This window comes from Sceloporus undulatus, chromosome 3 (genome assembly GCF_019175285.1).
Source record: "Sceloporus undulatus isolate JIND9_A2432 ecotype Alabama chromosome 3, SceUnd_v1.1, whole genome shotgun sequence".
In the NCBI taxonomy this organism is placed as follows: Eukaryota; Metazoa; Chordata; class Lepidosauria; order Squamata; family Phrynosomatidae; genus Sceloporus; species Sceloporus undulatus.
This window is the reverse complement of record NC_056524.1, coordinates 162,298-185,366: the sequence shown is the minus strand read 5'-3', so window position 1 is coordinate 185,366 and position 23,069 is coordinate 162,298. Positions and strand designations below refer to the sequence as shown.

General features: G+C 47.8%; 1 protein-coding gene across 1 annotated transcript in view; it reads left to right on the top strand.

The window, feature by feature from the left end:
• The window catches only part of STARD10 (StAR related lipid transfer domain containing 10), a 54,225-nt gene extending 31,632 nt beyond the window's left edge, over window positions 1-22,593 (top strand). The window contains exons 2-6 of the mRNA XM_042460778.1: window positions 11,143-11,290; window positions 13,593-13,696; window positions 14,613-14,730; window positions 18,354-18,406; window positions 22,087-22,593. Of these exons, the coding sequence (XP_042316712.1) occupies window positions 11,143-11,290; window positions 13,593-13,696; window positions 14,613-14,730; window positions 18,354-18,406; window positions 22,087-22,314 (651 nt within the window). The 3' untranslated portion in view covers window positions 22,315-22,593. The remainder of the gene's footprint in view (window positions 1-11,142; window positions 11,291-13,592; window positions 13,697-14,612; window positions 14,731-18,353; window positions 18,407-22,086) is intronic.
• Window positions 22,594-23,069: the final 476 nt, after the last annotated feature.

The window sequence follows — 23,069 nt, the reverse complement described above, 5'->3', positions numbered from 1 at the left end:
CACTTGACCATCCTTGGCTAGCCAAGCTTCCACTTGTCCCCAAGAGAACTACGTGATCCGTCCATAGCGCAATCTCCCTCCGTCTCCGAACCACCGCTCTGACATCGAAACAAGTGCAAGATGTTCTTGGATGAGTTTCAGGAACCAGCCAGAAAATGTAGGTCGCTCTCACCTGGCAAAATGGTGTATTATCTTTCTTTCTCTATCTGTGTGTGTGTGTGTTTCTTGGTGTTTTGTGGCTGCCACACGCCAGTCAGCTCCGTGGCAGAAAGGAAGGAAGCCGAGTCCTTGATCTCGGATGAAAGCAAATGCTCCTCAAATGAGATCAAATAGCAAAATGGAAATGGATGGAAATGTATTCCGCTCACTTGGCGGCCTCATTGGAGGAGAGCCACTGCTGCTGCTGCTGCTAGGGATGAAGCTTCAAAGGTGGGCCTGAGCATCCTACATTTGGCCACAGTGGCCTCTTGGGTCAGAGACGCCATTGCCAGGCAAAAGGCCCTTGAAGAGGCACCTGGCCAGGGATTAATCCCCCCAAAGAGAGGGCAGCCCTCAGGGAAACAGAGCCAGCCAGGCTGAAAATGATATTTCCAGGTAATGCGGTTTAAGAAGGTATGGACATCTCCCAGCCGCACCCTGAAGAAGTCACAGAGCAGAGCCAGGCACACCTTGGATTTGCTGTCATTAAGGGAGCTTCAACTTGAACATGAGCCAACAGTGCGATGTTGCAGCTCACTTGGCCAATGCTATTTTAGGCTGCATCAATAGAAGTATAGTGTCTAGATCAAGGGAAGTATTAGTGCCACTCTATTCTGCTTTGGTCAGGCTCCACCTGGAATACTGTGCCCAATTCTGGGCAAAATAATTTAAAAAGAACATTGAAAAACTGGAGCCATGTGTCCAAAGGAAGGCAATTAAAATGGTGAAGGATCTGGAAACCATGAAGCCCTATGAGGTGGTCCCAGACCAATGGCAAAGGCACCCTCCGTTGCGTAATGCCTCTAACCAGCGGAAGGTTTGTGTATCGCAACCACTGTGCAGCCATTACTGTGCAAAGGCTCCAGCGTTATTCCCAAAGATACTATAAGATCCTTTTTGCAGCCTGATATCACAGATGAATATGACAACGGCTCTGAATCCTACCTCCGTGGAGCCATCCGAGTGTAGATTTACACCATGCAAGGCCCATGTAGGAAACTGACCAATGCCTCTAGGACTTGGAGGATGCACCCGCGCCATTTGATGCCCTCTTGATACCTCTGGCCTCGAACTTGGATTTGCGCCGGCCGTGAGGAGTGGTGGGCACAGCGCCCTTCCTTTTTTTGGGGGGGGGCTGTTAATGTATGAGAAGGAGCCAGAGTGGCATAGTGGTCTGAGCGTTGGACTCTAGAAACCAGGGTTCGAATCCCGGCTCAGCCATGCAAACCCACTGGGCGACCTTGGGCAAGTCACACTCTCTCGGTCTCAGAGGATGGCAAGGGCAAACACCCTGTGAAGAAATATGCCAAGAAAACCTCGTAATAGGCTTGCCTTAGGGTCACTGTAAGTCAGGAACAATTTGAAGGCACACAACAATAACAAACATATTGGAAACATTAAGGGGTACTGTGTTGGCCATTGAACAAATACAAACAAAAATCCATCAGTTAGGAGTCCTGGCGGCGCAGGGTGCAATGCCTCTACTGCAGCCACTCACAAGCCATAAGGTTGCGAGTTCAATCCTGGCCAAGGGGCCCAAGCTCGACTCAGGCTTGCATCCTTCCAAGGAGGTGGCTAAAATAAGTCCCCAGATTTTGGGGGGCAATTAGCTTACAGTTGTAAACCGCTGAGACACTGCTAGATCAGTATGATGTGGCATAGAAATGAAGCTGTTTATCAGTGGTAGAATCATAGAATCGTTGAGTTGGAAGAGACCACAAGGGCCATCCAGTCCAATCCCATTCTGCCATGCAGGAACTCTCCATCAAAGCATCCCCAACAGATGGCCATCCAGCCTCTGCTTAAAGCCCAGCTTTCTAGTCTATTCAGATCATTTTGAATCTTGATCCTGTCCTCTGGAGTATTAGCTATTCCCCCTAATTTGGTGTCATCTGCAAATTTGATACGTATTCCCCCAATTTTGTCCTCCAAGTCATTGATAAAGATGTTGGATAGCACTGGACCCAGGACAGAACCCCACTGGACACAACACTGGTCACTTCTCTCCAGGATGAAAAGGAGCCATGGCTGACCATCCTTTGGCTTCAGCCGGTCAACCAATTACAAATCCATGTAACAGTTGCCTTGTCTAGCCCACATTTTACAAGCTTGTTTGTAAGAATGTCATGGGAACCCTTGTCAAAGGCCTTCTGAAATCAATATATACTACATCCAGCATTCCCTTCATCTACCAAGAGGTCATTTTATCCAAGAAAAGTTAGGTTTGTCTGGCAGACTTCTCTTCTACTGAAACCCATGTTGACTTTTTGTGATGATGCATTGCCTTCTAGATGTTCACAGACTCTCTCTTTAATGATCTGCTCCAGAATCTTTCCTGGAATTGATCTCAGACTACACTCAGTACTTCTCAAATAGTGGGTGCCCCCCCCCGGGGGGGGACCGAGGCTCCGTAAGGATACAGTACGTATAACAATTTTAGACAATGATACTATTACAGTCGCGCAGGGGGCGCGAAATGTTTTCTTTTTCCTAGGGGGGGGGCATCATACAGAAAGAATTGAGAAGCACTGGACTAACTGGACGATACTTGTTGGGATCCTCTTTCTTCCCCTTTTTGAAGTGGAGACAACGTTTGCCCTCCTCCAGTCGGCTGGGATTTCTCTTCTTCTCCAGGAGTCCTCAAAGACTATTATTGCCAATGGCCCTGAATTCCATTTGCCATTCTTTTTCTTTTAATACCTTTGGATGTGTTCATCTGGTCCTGGGAGACTTAGCCAGTTACAGACGGGCTTAAAGACGCGCAGAGCGCGTACTGAGTTAAGGCGGGCGGTGCTTCCGCCACTGCCCTAACCCTAGTGTCGCAGTGCACACACAAAATGACAGCGCCGTTCCACATGGCTGCCACCATCGATACGTCACACCCCGCGCCACCTCCAAATGAGGTGGTGCGGTTGTGACGTATGGGGTCGCAGCAGGGCGCCCTAGGGCGGCCCTTTCTGCAACCCCGGAAGGAGCTCCGTTTCGGAGCTCCTCCTGGTTTGGTCCTGCTGGGGTGCAGTCTTTGACGGCTGCGCCCAGCGGACCAAAGGAGGAAAGGGGCCAAAAGCCCCTTTCTCCTTTTCCCCGCGGCTGAGGGTTCCTTGGGGTTGAAGCCCCAAGGACACCCCTTTCCAGGCTGCAGGGAAGGGGCTTTTGCAGCTTCCCCGCAGCCCGGAAAGCGCCGGATCGGGCCTCAGAGGCTGCCGCGCTCTGGACATTAAGGCCGATCCGGCGGGGAAATGTGCTCCTACAGGGCCGCCCCCCCAACGGGGCGGTCTGTAACACCTCTTAAATTCATTTAGATTAATAAGGTGTTCCTCTACTATCTCTTACTTATTCTGTACTGAAAATGCCCCTCTCCTGTCCTCGCTCCATATCCTCAGTTGAGCATCCTTTGCCTTTTCTGAGAAGACGGAGGCAAGGAGGTCTTGATAATTCTGCCCTTTTCTCTGTCTTTGTTAACATTTGCCATCTTCTCCACGGAGTGCCCCTACCGTTTCCTTCTTCTCCTTTTGCTGCGGACATATCCAAAAAGCCCTTTTTATGTTCTTATCCTCTCTAGCAAGACTGAGTTCATTCTGCGCTTTAGCTTTTCTGACTTTACCCTACAAATGCCTGCTATTTCTTTGAATTCCTTTCTTGTGATTTCCCCCTTTTTCCATTTCTTAGACATTCTTCCGTTTCAAAATCATCTCGGTTGAAAGTTCCTTAGTCATCCATCCTGGTTTCTGAGACGTTCCGTTTTTTTCTTTCTCACTGGAACGGTTTGAAATTGTGCCTCGTATCTCTCTTTTGAGAAAGTCCCATCCGTCCTGAACTCCTTTATCTTTTAGTATTTCTGACCATGGGAATCGCCCTCATACTTCTCTAAGTTTACTGAAAATCCGCCTCTCTAAAGTCTAGGATGCCTGGCTTCTCCTTTCTTCCACTGTATTGCCAAACTCCAGGAGAACATGGTCACTTCCACTAAAGATCCCACCACTTGCCACCCATTAACCAAAGTCATCCTGTATACGAAATCCCAGGAGAACATGGTCCTTTGTTGGCCAACCAAATGCAAGTTGTTGCAAGCTTCTTCAAAAGCTTGTATAGAGTATATTGTGCAGTTTGGTTGGCCAATAAAGGTATCACTGATGAATTTTTGTTGGGGGGTGGGGGTTGGTGGAAGCAGACCAAGTGATGGGTCAACCCACTTCCAATGTGTACAGATAGTCAGCAACACACACACACCAATATGCCATGCCTGCAACAGTCCTGATTTGGCAGGAATGGTCCCAGTTAATCCTCCGCCGTACCACATTTTCAGCTGCTTTTAAAATGCCTGGCTTACCATCACCGGCGGCAAGCCTGGTTCAAAATGCAAAAGTGTTTTCTCTCTATTAGAAAGAAGGTTCAGGCCAAAAGCAAAGCACTGCGGCCCTTCTGGCTCCTCTCTTCCTCCTCATTAATACCTTCTGCAATTTGGAACGGACTCTATGTTTCTTGGCCACGGTTTTCCGTTTTCCATCAGTAAACTCTCAGAGAGCGTGCAACAAACGTACTCTGCGTGTGTTGCACCCTTGCACCATTATAGCTGGATTTGTAGTTTGGGGAGAGGCCTTTAGATCAATGGAGAACTCTGGCCCAGTCGCACAGGGCTTTCTGGCAGAGATTCTACATAGGTGAACAAACTCCACATCCCACAGTCAAAGTGGGACGGAGCCATGCCTAGTTATAAAATGGCATCGACTGTGATGATTGCACATTGTTTGGAGGACGCGCCTTGTGTCTCATCCGGACCCCGCGCATGGTAGAATTACTGGCAAATGGGAAGGATGGTGACGACTGGTGGGTTTGCTTTTGAGGAAATGGAGGAGGTTGGAAATACGAGAGAGCACTTAGGAAGCCTTGCGTGTAATTTACTCCGGGGTGTATAACTGTGTTTAACCCATCAAAGGGGAGGGAGGAGAGCCGGAGATAGGGAAACCTAGAGCGGTGCAGAAAAGAATAGAGGTGCCCAAAGTGGGTTGAAACCCAAAAGAGCAAATGGAAGGCTGGCCAAAGTCAACACTTTGCCGCCGGCGTGTATAATACAACAATATATCTGTGTGTTCAGAAAACTGTGTTCTCGCTCAGCAGACGCTGCAAGCTTTGCTTTTTACCCTGAATCTCTGTCTCCTTGAATAACATCAATCAATCTCATAATCCACATATTTCAAAATTCAGCACAGAGTCCAGGTTGGATTTGGAAGGCAACCGGCATTATTTAACCCTCACGAGTGCTTTAGTTTTTCCCGGCATTGTTTTGCAGCTATAGGACATTTTCTTGTTTGTCATGTTCCTTCAATCATTTCCAATTTAATGCAACCCTAAGGTGAAGCTGTCATGGGTTTTCAGCAGGTTTCTTTAAAGGAGGGTTGCCACTGCCATCCTACTGAGGCTGAGAAAAGTGTGACTTACTGCCCAAGCCACCCAGTGGGCTTCCTTGGTGAGCCAGGATTCGACAAGCCAGTCTCCAGAGTTGTCCAACGCTCAAAGCACTGCGGCACACTGACTACTCTTCTTAAAAGTTTAATATACTACACACCATTGCATGTTGTCCCTGACCGCTGGGATATGATCCTTCAGAGGACTACAACTCCCAGTGGCCCCTAGCCAGTGAACCAAGGATGAAGCATGCTGGGAGCTACAATCCGCAACCATCTAGGGCTCCATGTGGGTCCCATCCCGAAGTAGAGGCCGTCGAGAATACGAAATACAGTGGCATCTATCAAGTGGATTTAATTCTTACCATAAAGTATCAGTGACTCAAACCAAATAACAGAGGATGCAAAATTCAAGTGTAAAGTACTCATAGATGTTCTCAAATACTCAAACGTTCAAAGGACAGCTGGAATATATTTGGCAGCTATATTCCTCAAGAAGAATTCAGGGGAGAAAACAAATCAGTTCTTTGTGTTATAAAAGAAAAGAAAGACAATATTCGAGGAGTTTCCAGACGGTGGATGTCAATCTTCTTGAATTTCATTTGCTTGGATAGAACAAAATAATGCTACTGTTTTGCCCCATTGTGAGGAAAGCCTCAAAGTTGTGAAGCTTTCAAGGACTATTTAGAGTTGAGGATTTTTGATGTTTTTTTCTTATTCTTTTTACTTTAATTTGGATTGAAGTAGTCTAAAGAGATGGTGTAAAAACACACACACAATGGCAAAAAACCATCCTTTTCCACACAGAAATGTTATTGATGTGCAGAAGGTGATGCTTCCTCTGCAGAAGCTTGGCCATTTCCAGACAGAATGGGCTGCAAAATCCCCGCCTGCCATTCTCCGAGGGAGGTTTCTTAATGCCCAGGAAACTCATTTTGAATTTGCCATTGAAATACTTTCAACAGCCTTTCCATCGATGCTGCTCCGGAATGGCATTCCTCCATTAATTGGCAGAAGGAAGATGGACTTCCTGATTCGCTGATGGAAAAGGCTGTTGGTGACCAAGGCCAGCAGCCTGACAAAGGGCCTATCCCATTTAAAAGAGAGGAGGGGCTGGGAGTTTTGCTGGCTGAGAATTGTAGGTGCCCTTCCCTATAACTACAAATCCCAGGTTTCACTGCATGGAACAGTGGCAGGCATTGGATCTTTTTGTGCTCCAATGGTCTGATGGCTAGTTAAGACACTGGAGACCAGAGTTCGATTCCTTTCGGCCCCGGAAACCCACAGGATGACCTTGGGTGAGTCACACACTCTCAGCCCTAAAAACCAGTGATAGGGTCAGCATAAGTCAGAAATGACTCAAAGGCACACAACTTCCATTATCAAATCCTTTGCTGAAATCCTGATGACGGCACCTGAGTATTTCTGCCAGGGACCAAACTGGTGACCTGAAAAATGATAAGGCTCTATTGGCAGGACTGGTTCCCGCTGGCTGTTACGGATGGCTTGCCTTGTTGCCAAGGTACTTGCAGACAGACTCCTGTGTAACCTGGGTTGGTATTTTTTCCTGTGGGGCTGTCTATGGGGGAAAAACTGGTACTTGTATGGAGAGAGATCTTGTAGCTCCTTTGAGACGAACTGAAAGAAAGAGTTGGCAGCATGGACCCTCGCTTGACCGGTCAGACCTTGTTCATCTTTACCTCTTTTGGAAGGAATTTTAAGAGGGCTCTATTCTGTAGGTTGTTTAATTGCCATTTTCAAAACATGTTTACTGTTTTTATTCATGTTGTTGTATTTATTCTAATCTGTACTTGTGTTAAGATTTTGTAGTGGCCTTGCACCTCAGTGTTGGGTAGTTGAGTAAAAGCCAGGAGATAAATGAGCTCTCCTCTCCTCCTCCTCCAACCATCGAGTTGGAAGAGATGTCCAGCAGCGGCCATCCGCGTACCCTTTCTGCCGTGCGGAAGACTCCATCCAAGCCCTCCTGGACAGATGGCCATCCAGGCCCTGCTTAAAAACAGCCTCCAAAAGAAGAATCATTCCTAGAGTTGGAAGGTTACCCCCAAGGGTCATTCAGTCCCACCATCTTCTGCCATGCAGGAATACATAGGATCCTAGAGTTTGAAGGGACCCCCAAGCGCCATCCAGTCCAACCCTCTTTCTGCCATGCAGGAAGACACCGTTGTTGTTGTTGTTGTGTGCCTTCAATTCATTTCCAACTTATGGCTACCCTAAGGTGAACCTACCATGGCATCTTCTTGGCAAGATTTGTTCAGAGAAGGTTTGCCTTTGCCTCCCTCTGAGGCTGAGAGAGTGTGACTGACTCAAGGTCAACCAGTGGGTTTTCATGGCCAAGCTGGTCAGCAAATCTGGTCTCCAGAGTCTCCATAGACCAGTCCCAGTGGGCGGACTGTGCTCCCCACTGACCATGGACCTCATGGCCGGACGCCTGGCTCTGGCTCCAGCCTTTGGCCATGCAGAGCCACTTGACCTCGGAGCAACGTCATGAGCAGGGTCCACTTAGGAGCAGGTAGACCAGGCCCTCCAATTTGGAGGTTGGCGTAGTAGACTAAAACGAATGTCTATAAAACAATGTTATCAACAGCCATTTCAGTGTGTCACCCAGTGTGGCTTTCACCCCTTGCACTCCCATAGTGACACTGCTGCATCTCCTGATATCTCCAAAGCATGACGTTTTGGTCATAATGTCACAAAAGTCAGGAGAGGAGTTGCCAGACTGAAACCTGGAGAGCAATATTGACCCTTTAACAGCCGTGCAGAAGAGGAATTTCACCAAGTAACAAGCCACACTTTCCAAAATTCCCTTTCCGACGCAGCCATTAAAGGTCAAGGAGCCCTCTCTGGCTTTCCATCTTGCATCTCTAGTTTGGAGATTTGGGAAGAAGAAGGAGAAACAGCCTTGCCCTTTCCTCTTCCTCCATCTTCGGAGGGGCTTTGAGGGTCCTTGGTGCAACTGCACTTCTTCACCAGCCATAGTCCAGCATTCAGCAATTTCTTTCTCTTTCCTGGCTGTTTGTGCTCTTTCTCAGCCTGAGGTCAAAAGAAGCTTCTCCGGTTTCATGTGGCTTTCGTGGGAAGCTCTGTATGGAGTGGAAAACCAGCCCCGGCTTTTGAAACTGGCACAATGGCCAGGCAATGCAATATGGCCGGTGGACAAAAGGCCCATGTGTCGCCAGTGAAAGCTGAGGCCTCCAGTTCTGCCTGGCCTGATGTTCTATGAACGAGGATCATGGCGTCTGCGGGTATCGATGTCCAGATTGGGTGGCAGGGCCATGACCTTTCCATCTGGCCGCTGAATGGGCCATTGGTGCGGCTCTTTTCCTTCTTCCTTTATGGTTTGATGGTCTCTCTGGCCAGAGGGGGGCACCTGCGATAAATGCCTCTCCCCCCACAACAACAACAACAACAACACACCTTGCAAGGGTCTTATGAAATATTTAAAGTGCCGGCTTGTAAGTCGGCGGAAATGATAGCCTTGATTAATAATGAGAGAGCTCTGAAATGGATCCTGGGTCCCATTTTGCCATGAATGCCATAATGATGTAAGGAAGCAGTGTCTGTGCCTTTGGGTTTAGGAGACTCCTGAGAGCAAAGCAATGCGTGAAATGAGGGCATTGCTCCCACCCCAAGTAAAATTCATCCCCGTAATGAAATCTTCCTTCAGTCCCCAAATTTCCAATGTTGCAGAGCAGGACATGCTGAAAACTCTTGGCGCCTGGAGCGCCTCTGTTTGCTGCGCCGGCTTTCCTTGGGTCCCTTTGCCCTTTTCCTTCAAATGCCAACGCTCTGCTTCTGAATGCTAAACTTTTATATTCCTGCAGTGCTCAAAATTGTGGGACAGAAGGAGAATTTCATCTGGAGTTCTTATGGGGAGGGCGAAGATCTCGTTTTGCTTCCTCCCTCAATTCTATTCCCAGACGCTTCTGATGCTGAGCATCATCTCCATTTGAGGCAAAGGCCCACCTGTCGGACTAGGACTCCCAGGGACCAGGGTTCGAATCTGCTTGTCCATGGGGCAAAGCTTCTGCTTACTTGGCTGGTGTGCATTGTGGAAGGGCACACAACCCTACAACTAAACGACCCCCAAATCCTCTTGCACGGATCCCCCTTTTCCCACATCGGGGCTTGTTGGTGGACTGTCCTCTGTGTGTAGAAAGAGGAATGTCCTGTTGCAAAGAAAGAGATTAAAACAAATCTGACCAGATCCTCATCTAATTGATCCTAACTGTCCAGTCCTTGTCGCTTGAAGGCCCTTTCTGCTGGCCTGACCTTTTGGTCTCCATAGTTTCTCAGCAAAGTTAACTGCAAACAAGAGAAAACGGTCATAACTGAGAGCGGCTGAGATGATTGTGTTGGGAAAACAGCTCCTGCTCAATGCGCTCAAAGTGCCCAAAGCGCCATGCAATGGCCAACAAAGGGGAAAAGGATGCAAACGCTGCTTTCATTGCTAGGGCCAGGGATAGGACCGTCTTGTTTTATTTGCTTATTAATGTCTGCCTCGGTTACCTTGTCCTTTGGCCAAAGGAGAGGCTTATAAAGTGGGAAGGAGCATTGAGTGGGATGGTATAAAAGGAGACGGGTGCAAAATCTGAGAAACACTAAGTGTGACATTTCTGTGTTTGTAGCAGACTAAGCGCCAAGGGCTTGGAGAGGGATAGACGGAGGAGGGCAAAGGCGCCACATGGGCGTGCAGTTTATGGGCCTGGACGGGATCCGTCACTCCAAAACTGGCATTGGTTTATTCCATTATTGGGAGAAGGAGGCACGTTTCAGCCTGGGCTACGGATGCATGGTCAGCCTCCCTTGAGTCTCAACAGGAGCCAAGGAGAGACTCAGAGGAGTATTCTGGTGGGCATCTGTAAGCGCAGTAGATTAAGGCAGCAATCCTCTTTTTATTTGCCACTGAATTCAGTTGAACTTCACAGCAATAGCAAGAACATTTCTGTACCTAGTGAACTAGCACTCTGTAAGCGGTTTATAATCTGTAAGCCAATTGCCCCCCCCCCAAAAAAAGCTGGGTCTTCATTCTCCTGACCCAGAAAAGGATGGAAGGCTGAGTGGACCTTGGAGCCCTGCCTGGGATCGAACTCACAGCCTTTTGGCTTGCAGTACAGGCATTTAGCTCCTGTGCCAGACTTTCTTCTGAGTAGAACTACATAAGGCCCTCTTGTTAGCAGAGGGCGAGACTGGTGCAGTCTGCAGACAATGTTGGGCTGCAGTCTCCATCATCCGTGGCTAGGGCTGATGGGAGCTGCAGTCCAGCAACATCTGGAGGGAGGCATCATTCCCATCCATGATGCCACACTACAAAAACAAGACAGCTTGTCATTGCCACAGCTCCATGCTATGGAGTCCTGGGATTTGTACCTTGGTGAGCTATTTAGCTTTCCCTCTCAGACAGCCGTGGCAGTTAAAGCAGTACAAAAATGTTTTGTTCCTGCAGTGCGGCCGCATCCGTCCCAAGGCCTCTGCCTGCGCTGTCCCTGCTAATAGCTTTGGTCCTCCTCTTTCTCTCCAGTGCAGGATGGACTGCAAGGATGTTTCGGCAGAGACCCTCTATGACGTACTCCATGATATCGAGTACAGGAAAAAGTGGGACACCAACGTCATTGAGACCTTTGACATCGGGAAGCTGACTGTCAACGCAGACGTCGGGTACTACTCCTGTGAGTAGCTCCTGCGGAGGGGAAAGGGGCTTCGTTGCCTCCACCGGCTTCCACCCAGAGATTGTTCTAGGGCAGCTTCATCCCAAGTTGAAGAGTTGCATCCACATTGGTTTTTGGAATGCAACTCCCAGAGTCCACCAGCCAGCAAAGCCCTGCTAGCCGATAGGTTCTTGGAAGTGCATATCCTCTCACTCTTCACAGATAAAAACCTGGACAGAGCGGTCAAGATGGCCAAAGTGGTTAATGAGGGAGAACAAACAAGCCAAGTGAGGCTGCAGGAGTTTGCCTTTGCCTGAGCCAACGCAGGCAAAATCTACTGAGTGGATTGACTGCAAACCACTTTTGCTTTTTGGATTAGGTTTGAAGTAAACTGTGGGCAAAGGGGGAAAGTAGGGGGACAAATAGTTAAATGGGTGCAAACTACTTTTACCCTTAGAGCTCTCTTTGCAACGACTGAAGTGAGCAGAGGACAAAGGAGGAATGTAGGAGGAAGGAGAGAGGAACCGGGGCAGTTTAAAAGCAGTGGAGAAAGTGGGACGGCAGAGGATTAGTCCGGATTCTCCCCGCCAAATCAGGGAGGAGGGTATGGAGCTGGACTCCAAAAAGGGCACCTTTCCCCAAATTCTGCAGCCACCGATTGCCTGGAGACATCCTCGCCGCCTTGGTGGCATCTGCTGCTAGCTTTCTGCAGTTTGCCTACCCACGCTTGCATTTGTTTATTTAGCGCACGTTAAGCCAGGCGGCTCAAGATTTCAGAGGGAGATAATAAAGCAGATGGCTGTTAGCAGTGTAAAAAAATTACAAAATGTAAAATGCACTCAAAAACATATAACAAAAACTCAGTCTTAGAAGGAGCCAACAGGTAAAAACAGCCACTTGGCTGCTTAGAAGACCTGAGTGGATAAAACAACTAACAATGAGGACCTGATGGGCACAATATTTTAAAAATGTTTGTATTAAACACAGAAAGTTTATAATATAAAACTATGTATATAGGGAAAAGATAACGAACATTCATTACACAAAACAAGACACACACACAAAAGGGGCTGCCCCATTACCTTCCCTCTTGGCAGTCATTGGTTGCAGTTATCTACTTAGTCTAGTTCCGCTATTGCATTACCTTATTTCTAATACATCATCCTTCTTCAAAAATTATCTGTTGTGACTCCTGCTTATAAATCCATTATGTCCTTGTGCAAACATCTATATATCAGAATCATTGATATGATTTAATTACTCCAGAAGCACTTCTAGTATCATGTTCTCAGTCCCAATTCCTTTACCCTTCTTTTATAATACTTCATGAACATTACTTAATTCTGTCTACTTAATGATTTATAGTTATACCTAACCAATCTTTTTTTAACCAAAAGAGAAGAAAAGAGACGCATGCAGCATTGCCTCAATACTGTGTGTGTGTGTGTGTGTGTGTGTGTGTGTGTGTGTGTGTATATATATATATATATATATAGGAGAGAGATTTAAGTGAAAATTGCCTGGTAAAAATAGTGCCCAAAGACACCCCAAATGTGCGAAAGCACACCGCATCCTCCTGAATCCTCCAGATTGTTAGCTGAATCTTCTTTTCATAGAATTGTAAAATCCTAGAGTTGGAATGGACCCCAAGGGCCATCCAGTCTGACCCCCCCCCTTCTGCCACGCAGGAACTCTCAATCAAAGCGTCTGTCTATTTCCTGTCCAAAATGGTGGCTGGAGGGGACCTAACATAGGAGAAATGGAAAGAAAAGGCTGCCCTTTGGCTGTTGGGTTTGCATTTAAATCCTTTTGGGGACAAGGGGAGACCCCTGGACTCTGGACATTTGACCATCTCTGTTCTGGAGCTGGAGGGGCTCCACTTTTGGGAGGATGATGGACTGTGTATTCCTGCATGGCAGAAGGGGCTTGGACTGGGTGGCCCTTGGGGGTCTCTTTCCGCTCTAGGAGCCCAGGGGTGCATCTACAGAGCAGAAATAATAATAATAATAATAATAATAATAATAATAATAATAATATGTTCTGCCTAGTATTTACTTCTTCTTTCTTGCAGCTTGGACCCATTTGTCTGAGGGTGCATCTACACTGTAAAAAGTAATGCAGTTTGGTGCCACTTCGACTGCTATGGCTGCATCCTGCAATATCCTGGGATTTGCAGTTGTGTGCAGTCTTTGGCAGAGGATGCGTAAGACCTTGCCAGACTCCATATAGGACTTAAAGTGGTGCCAAAGCGCGTTCTTTGTGCCGTGCGGATGCACCCCTTGTGACCCACCTTTCTGCCTCTCTCCCCTCCCCCCCTTTCCAGGGAAATGCCCAAAGCCCCTGAAGAACCGGGACGTGATCACGCTGCGCTCCTGGCTGCCGATGGGGGACGACTACATCATCATGAACTACTCGGTCAAGCACCCCGTAAGTTTCCACCGGGGCTGGGGGGAGGTGGCCAGAGAGTGTGACCTTTCCAGGGAAGGGCCTTAGATGATGCTGCAGGAAGCCTCTGGGGAGGGATGGGGAAGCAGCATTTCACGGACAGAAAGTGTGGTCAGTTTGGCCAAAGTTATTAATTGGGAAGAACATACACACCAGGAAAGGCTGCTGCGGTTTGCTTTTGCCCGCTCTAACCGGGAAGGGAGAGATGCTGCCCTTCTTGAGTTAACTGCTGCAGACGAAAGGGGAGAGGGGACTGGGGCCTTTTAAGAAGAGCTGGAACAGGTGGAATGACCGGGGATGAACTGGGACTGTCCCGGCCAAGTCAGGACAGTCGGACGTTTGCAGGATCTCCAGATTATTCTGCCAGTACTTTCTTTTTTCCGTGAAAACCTGTCGGGGTCTATAACTTCCAGAAAAGCGATCCTCTGCGTCCTTGGGTGCATCTGCACCATAGAAATAATGCAGTTTGACCCAAATTTAACTGCCATGGCTCCCTTATAAAGAATCCTGGGATTTTTAGTTTGGCAAGGCACCAGGACAGTTTTGGCTGAAGACCTTGAAGAACTACAAATCCCAGGATTTCATTGGTTGGAGTTACAGCACTTAAAGTGGTGGCAAACTGCATTATTTCTGCAGTGCAGAATGCACCCAGAGAAGGCTAAGGACCTTGTAAACTACAAGTCCTGGGATTCTGTAGGAATAAGTTACAGAACCAAAAGTGGTGCCAAGCTGCATAATTTGTGCAGCGCAGATGCACCCTTGATGCAGTGCTTCCTAAAATGATGATACTAATGATGGCAATAAGGCCTTCCCCAACTCCTGCATTGGGACTGCTGGGAAACGCTGCTGTGCTCTTGGACGTAAATCCCATTTCCCCCTGCCACTCCTCTCTTTCCAGAAGTACCCTCCCAGGAAGGACATGGTGAGGGCCGTCTCCCTCCAGACCGGCTACTTGATCGAGGGGAAAGGAGCCAAAAGCTGCACCCTCACCTACCTGGCGCAGGTAGACCCCAAAGGTAAGCCAAGGCAAGGCAAGGATGGGGGGCTTGTGCCAAGCGATCCCTGCAAGAAAAGCCCCTTTGCTCTCCTCTGCCTCTTCACCAGTTATATATCTTCATTTTAACCCCAGTTTTGCTACCTTTCTTGCTCCGGTCCAACTGCTGCGTGATCTCTGCATTTGTAAAAAGATTTCCAGATATACTCAGCCATAAGTTGACCTCAAGCATAAGTCAAGGGCAGGTTTTGGAGCCAGAATTATGGACTTGGATATGACCTGAGGGTAAATCGAGGGTAAAACTTAGGGACAGGTCACAAAGGATCTATGAAGCAAAGGAAAACAATGCCAAAGAACTTACAAAATTCCAGCAGGAATTCCTATTTGTGGTCATACTAAATGCTGGATGGATGAGAGAGTAGAAGGGGGTCAATGCTTCCAGGACAGATTGCATCCTTCCCTTTCATCAGAGGATGGTCCCATTATATGTATGAGTTAAAGTACAGTACTTACATTGACCTGTGGATAAGTCCACTCAGGTTTCTTGGGTCAATTTTTTGACTAACATTTCTAGACTGATACCTGAGTATATACAGTACGTAGGTTTGATGGTGGACTGGATGGCCCTTTGGGGGTCCCTTGCAACTCTAGTGTTCTAGGCTTGCATCCTTCCGAGGAGGTCGCTAAAATGAGGACCCAGACTGTTGGGGGCAAATTAGCTTACAGTTGTAAACTGCTTAGACAGTGTTTAGGTGGTATGAAGCAATATATAAATGAAGCTTGTTTGTTTGTTTTCTTTAAGAAGGGTTGCTGCTGTTGTTGCTATTTTTAATAAGAAGCTGTTTTTACATCCAAATATATAGACATGGTACCATTGTGGTGTAATGATTTGAGTGTTGGACTCGGAGAGACCAGGGTTCAAATCCCCGTTCAGCCATGGAAAGCCCCTGGGAGACCCTAAGCAAGTCACACTCTCTCAGCCTCAGAGGAAGGCAATGATGGCAAACACTCTCTGGACAAATCTTGCCAAGTTTGCCTGAGGGTTTGTAGCCATTCAGGAATAAGCCTCCTCTGGAAAGCCTAAGGGGATTTGCAGTAAGAAGAAGGAATAATCTGAAAGCCTGCAAGCAATGTTTGGAGAGGCTAGTGACTAGAACCTTTGAGGAAGCGACTTCTTCGCTGTTAAAAAGGAATATCTCTTCTGGTAGATAACGTGGACGGCAGACCTTAAAATGCTGATAATGAAACTGGCAATGCAAAAACACACAGAATTGAAAGAGACCCCAATGGAGGGCCCTGATCCAGTCCAACCCCCTTCTTCTGCCATGCAGGAACTCTCAGTCAAAGCATCCCCTTTGACAGATGGCTCTCCAGCCTCTCTTTAAAGACCTCCAAAGAGGTCCCTCTTCCTGGCCCTGAAGAAGAACCTGGTATTGCTTGCAAGCTTGCTTCCTGCATTGAAACCGTCCCATCGAACAAGAGCAGTGCCTCACTTCTTTGGCGTTTCTTCTGCCGACTTTGAGGAACGTGATCGACGTGTTCCCTCTCAGAGGCACTGAAACCTGCCTTCTAGGAGAAGACATGAGTTTCAGAATCAAAATCTCAATAGCTTGGGCATCGGCAGATTTTGTCCTTCTCAGATTTCCTCCGTTTTGTATTCCTCGGATTCCTTGTGCCTCTAGCTTGTGATAACATGGGAGTAAGAGACAAGGAGCTTGACATGATTAGACTTGGGGATAGCAGGGGCTTGCCGTCCGCAGATGCTCAAATCCACGATGGTAAGGCTGCAGATAGCAAGGGCTCGCTGTATATAAATTGGATGAAATATCTAGAAGTGGCCAGCGCCCAGCGAAGGGAAGGCAGTGGTGGACTTGTGCCCTTGGGCAGCTGGCTCATCCCTTCTGGCCTCTTCTGGGCATGAGCCAAGAGTGTGATGTGGCAGCTAAAAAGGCCAATGCAATTCTAGGCTGCATCCATAGAAATAGAGCGTCTAGATTAAGGGAAGTCATAGTGCCACTGTATTCTGCTTTGGTCAGGCCCCACCTGGAATATTGTGTCCGGTTCTGGGCACCGCAATTCAAAAAGGACATTGAGAAACTGGAGCCATGTGTCCAAAGGAGGATGACTAAAATGGTGAAGGGTCTGGGGATGTTTAGCCTGGAGAAGAGAAGGTTAAGAGGTGATATGAGAGCCCTGTTTAAATATTTGAAGGGATGGCATATTGAGGAGGGAGCAAGCTTGTTTTCTGCAATGGATGCAAGCTACAGAAAAAGAGATTCCACCTCAACATTAGGAGGAACTTCCTGAGAGTAACAGCCTTTGTGACGGTGGCACACACTCCTTCCTTGGAGATTGCTGTGGAATCTCCTGCCATCTGTCAATGGCTGTGCTTTGATTGAGAGTTCCTGCATGGCAAAAGGATGTTGGCCTGGATCAGGGTCCTTAGGGTCTCTTCCAACTCTAGGATTCTGCGATTCTGCCCCCATGGCACAGAGGCATGCAAACCAACCAGTGGCTGGCATCCTTTTGGGGACCTGGCGTCTTCATAAATGGACTTGTGTCTGCAGCATCCATATTCTGTAAAGGTCTGCTGTTACGTTACGATGGCCAGGAGCCAGCAGAATGACCGACGCACAACGGGATTGATGGACATTGACCCTGCTGTGCACCATTGGTCCCATATTGAGCTAGGGAGGGCCACTGTGCATCAGGATGCCCTTCCCAGCGTCCCGTTACACATCTTCACTAATGGGGTCTTGTGGGTCTTCTACTACATAGCTAAATACATGCAAAGTTGCATTATGTACAGTGCAATAGAAAACTACAGCCATTATCTTTATTTGGTGTGATTTGAGGTAGAGCTTCCATTATTTTGGAATCATGGCAGAGTTTTAGGAACGCAGAAGGAAAGCTCCTTCTATCCCCAAACTTCCAGCATTGTTGTTGTTTGTTGCTTTCAACTGAGCTTTTAGAAATGGAGTTTAGCAGAAGAACAGGATTTCCCAAAGGATAAAACGACAGATAGCAAATTAAAAGGTACAGTTAGAATAAATATCACCCCAAAAAAACCCAACCCAAAAATTGGAGGAACAAAATTATAATGAATTAGAAGTAAAAAGGAAACTAGAAGAATGTAAACACATTAAATTATTGTGGTTTGGTAGAATTGCATTAGTAAACATGAAATTTTTATCTAAGATCACTTTTTTGTTTAGGATGTTACCAATACAAATATCAGAAGCTGAAATGAAAACATTGGCTAGTGAATATTTTTTGTAATGGGAATAAAACAAGCGAGTATCAATAAAATACACTGGTATAGAAGTGGAGCTTGGGCCTCCAAATAAAAGATGCAGAGTGACCACAGGAAGAGGCAAACATGGCAGATGGAAGAATCTAGAAATGTAGAAATATGGGGCCGAAGGAGAATTTTCTGGGGTTCGGGCTTCTCCTTTGGAGGGGCAAGGCCCTCGCTTTGGATCCCCAGCCCTGGCCATAGTGGCACCCCATAAATTGCCAATGCAGATGTGGAAGCTTTTGGGGCTGAGTTCCCTCACGCTCTTCTGCTTTGTCCTTCACAATAAATGACCAATGCTCTATATATGTGACCAGTGCTCTATAGTTCTATCTGTCTCTGCATTTCAGGCTCTTTGCCAAAATGGGTGGTGAACAAGTCCTCTCAGTTCCTGGCGCCGAAGGTGAGTCCGGCCATCTTTGCTCCTTCAACCTCTTCTCTGATGACCGTTTCCATTTGTAGTAGCCATTGGGCCACGGAAAGAAGACCAGGGATTGGCAGTGACAGCGGGGAGGGCTGAGGGGTGCCCCAGTTCCTCTCCTCTCCTTCCCCCCCCCCCAAAAATTCCCAAGAACCCCTCTGGGCCCTTCATCTGGGCCCTTTAAGAGATTTTGGACCCCGGTGCCCAGAAGCCTAAGCCATGCTGGTCTGGGATGCTGGGAGGTGAAGTCCAAAATCTGTTAAAGAGCACAATTTGGGGAGCACTGATTTTCTAACACATGTTCAATATGAGTGGGAAAACCCCATTTGCCTCTCCTTTCTTCTGGTGGCCATTTCTTCCTAATTTGACCCCTTTGGATGACATTCAGATTTCATTTCATCTTTGAGGCTGCATCTGCACATCACAATGAAAGCAGTTTGAAACCACTTTAAGTACCGTGGCTCAAATGCTATGGAATTCTGGGATTTGTAGTTTTGTAAGATGTTTAGCCAACTTTGGCCCTCAACAGACCGGCAAAAACGCTGGTGTGAGGGCAGAGGGGGGTGGCGACTGACCACTGCCTGCCCCCACGCCAGTGTCATGCTGGTGTCCCGTCACCTGACCAACCACATGGCGGGTAGCATCATGCTGTGCCTTTGGCACAGTGTGTAGACATGCTGCGCCAAGGAACAGAGCTTTTCGCAGTTTCTTTTTGCCGTGTTGTGTGCATGATGTGCAGATGCTGTGTCCCCAACCCAGGGCTTCCAGAGGCGCTGCAGCCACCTCTTTAATGGTGGTCTGCTGAACCCCTTTGTCAGAAAGCTCTGATGCCACAACAAACTGCAAATCCCAGAAGTCCATAGGACGGAGCCATGGCAGTCAAAGCAGCGTCAATCTGGATTCATTTTGCAGTGCGGCAACAGCAAATTCTTCCACTTTTCTCTGAGTCCCGGAACAAGTGCGACTGAGCCCTTGGAAGAGTTCTGCTTGTTTTTGGGACTAGAACTCCCAGCGGTCATTGTGGCTTGTGGAGTCTGGGAACTATACTCCATAAGCTGCCATTCTCTGGTGTGACCCAGAACAAGGTGCCAGTTGTTGATCTGCATTTTCTACAAGAGCAGAATTGAGATATGGAAAGGTTAATAGCCATGATTCAGTTCCATAGCCAAAAAAAAGGAGGGGAGGCAGAATAACACAGAAGCAAGACCTTCACCCAGTTTTACCCCAAAGGCACCGTCAGTCAGATCCTGCCCTATCTTGGAAACTGAGAGGGTCAGCCCTGGTTAGTACTTGGACGGGAGACCAACAACAATACCAGGTGTGTAAGCAATATTTCCCAAGCAGAGGATGAATGACCATCTGTCAATGGGGAAGCTTTGATGGAGAGTTCCTGCATGGCAAAAGAAGGGGGTTGGACTGGGTCAGAGCCCTTCTTGGGGCCTCTTCCAGCTCTAGGATTCTACGATTCTATGGCAAAATCACCATTGAGTATTCATGTGAAATCCATGAGGTTGCCAAAGTCAACAGTAAGTAAACATACACGTACACACACACACACATATCCCAAAGCATTCTTGGGGGGTCATTCTGCATAACAATAACCATGACCTGTCTCTACAAAGAGTTGTCAATTTTGCAAGAAACCATGTTTTTCTAAGTAATTTTTTTTAAAGAACATGCTTTTGGTTTGAAATCTCTTTTCTGGGTGGAAATTGTTGCTGCGCAGAGTCTTTCCCCAGAACATTTCAGGATGTGCAAATACACAAAGAGTGCTGCACAGAAGTTTTCTTCCTCTTCTTTTCCCTGCAGAAATTATCCATCTCTTGTGCAAGGACAAAGTAATTCATGTGCAATTCTAAATATGATCTAGTGCAACTCTAAATACTGGACCTGGCCAGAAAGTAAGGCTATTGACCAAGCATCTGGGTCCTTGGCCAGTGCTGCCCTTGTGGGCCTTTGTTTTGCTGGATGTCGGGTTCTCCTTTGTCCTCTTTGGATGTCGATGGCAAAATCACCCAAACGCCCGGAGCTCTCCCTTGACGTCACCCTTCCTTTCTTTCCATGATCCGGGCCCTGGATTCATGAGCTGTGTTGCCCAGGGATTGCATTCAATGCCAGCCCAGAATGGCACAATGGCAAGGGACCCGCGCCAGCAAATGTAATGATACCCCCATTTAATTAAAGAGAAACCAAACATACACCTGAAACACAAGGAAGGGAGGAAGGAAAAGAGGAGGAGAAGGGAGGGAGCAACGTTTGCTTTTGTCGTTCCAATTAAGCATATTAGTTTCCCAGAGACAGGAGGAGATCTAGACAACAAACTGAGCCTGTTTTAGAGATAGCGTTTGTGTTTCTTGCACAAACAGGTGCCAGCTGCTCAGTGGTTTTGCTATAAAAAACCAGTATCATTTGGTTCAAGTGTCTGCATTGCAAAACCACAGCTGGGGGGGGGGTATTTATGTATTTTATTGCAGCTCCCAGAATCCCCCTTCAGCACAGCCTCTGGACCCCCAAACATTTGGCAATGAAGGTTTTGCTCAGCGCTTTCTTTGGGAGAGTAGCCCACAAAATTAGTCACCTCAACACTGAATTTTAATCCCAAACGTCTTATTTGCCTATGAATGAATGATCAGGGTCTGCTCTCTTGGGGTCGTGCCAGAATCTGGAAGAATAAACATTTTGAGACTACACCGCCCAGAATCCCCAGGCTTGCATGATCTCATGGAGGTGGTATATTCCAAAAAGTAACTTTTCCAAGTGGTTCACAAAACTGAAATGAGAAAAGGAACCTAAAACCTGGGACAGAGTCTTGGCTCCAGCGACACCAAGGTCTCCGGCCGCCACTGACCACAGTTCCTCCACCTCTTGCCCTTTTGTCCCCAGCCTTTATGTCTGGCCATGTGCCATTTGGGCTGCATCCACACTGCAGAAATAATCCAGTTTGACACCCTCTTTGCTCAGTGCTAAGGAATCCTGGGATCTGTAGTTTGTGGTGGTTCCAGAGCTCTCTGACCGAAAAGGCTGATTGCGTCTCAAAACTACAAATCCCAGGATGCCATAACATTGAGCCATGGCAGTTAAAGTGGGGTCAAAGTGGATTATTGCAGTGCGGATGCATGATGGAGGTCTTGGAAGGGGTTTTTCCCAGCAGACAATAGATGATTAAGTAAATGGACCCCCTGAGACCATATCATTCAACTACAGAACAATACACAGATTAACATGGCAATCCCTTCCTCTCAACCAAGAGTCACAGTGTGTGCGTGTTTCTATCAATCACTCCCTTCCATGCCATTCATTCTCTGAAGATGCCAGCCACAGATGCTGGCGGAATAAACACTTCCAGAACATGGCCACAGAGCCCCCAAAACCCACAGAAAACTATGGCCATGAAAGTCTGTGACTTCACAACTTAGTTTCAAAGGTCCCAAACTTTGGTCTTCCAGGTGTTTCAGACTTCAGCTTCCAGAAGCCCCAGCCAGGTTGGCCAACTGTCAGGAATTCTGGGAGCTAAAGTCCAAAACATCTAAAGGACCAAAGTCTGGGTATCACTGTGCTAGATTGACGGGTCGATCGATAGACCAATTGACCAAATCTACCCTCTTTTAACCCTCTCTGTGCACGCTGACCGCAACCTCCGTCTCCTCCTCCCCCCGTTGCAGGCCATGAAGAAGATGTACAAGGCTTGCGTGAAGTATCCGGAGTGGAAGCAGAAGCACAACCCGCACTTCAAGCCCTGGCTCTTTCCGGAGCAGAACGCGCTGCCCAGCCTGGCGCTCTCAGACCTGGCCATCCAACACGCCGACTCCCTGGAGAACATCGACGAGAGCAGCCTCTCTGAGACCAAGGACGACCGGGCCGACGGCAGCGACGAAGACAGCGTCAACTGACCGCTTCGTGACGCCCGGGGCCCCGGCTGACCCTCTGCTGCATTCGCCCACCTGGGCTTCTTCTTTGTCTGTGTAACTTGCCGTTTGTCTTTTCAAAACAACAATGAGAAAGAGAGAGAAGAAGGTGCTGCCTTCCCTTGGTGTCATTCGCACGCAGAGCCTGGGCAGGCGGATCCCTCCAAACCCAAAGTCACAGGGCTAGTTTCTGGTGGAGAGGGAAACCTTCAGCTGGCTAGATTTTATAAATAAAGGTACCGCTGTAAGGCTCTCTTCCTCAAGCGCTTTTCTGCCATTTGACTGTCTTGGGATTTCTGCACATGCTCACGTTCTCTCTCGCCTTCCTTTCCAAAGTCCCCTTTTGTGCGAGAGGGAGCCATTTCTTAGCAGTGGTGGTCATTGGCCGTGGGTAAAGCGGTCAGCGAGGGGGAGAGGAACTAAGAAGATGGACCAGGATGACCCAGCTCTCTTATCTCTTCTGACTTTCTTCTTGGGGACTTAAAGAGATGGAGACGCCTCTCCTTCCTCCTCCTCCTTTTTTCTCTGGAATTAATCAGATTCGGCCTCTTGGCTTCCACAAGGCAGTGGCTATAATAGAAGGACTTTCCCCACCTTCTGCAATGGGCTTGTACCGTCCTACAAATTGAGGATTATGGCTGGGCGGCAGCAGTGGAAGTAATGGAATTTGCTTGCCCCAAACAGGATAGCAGCCGAGATTAAAAAATGGCCCCATTTGCGGGGGAAACTTTTGACCTACA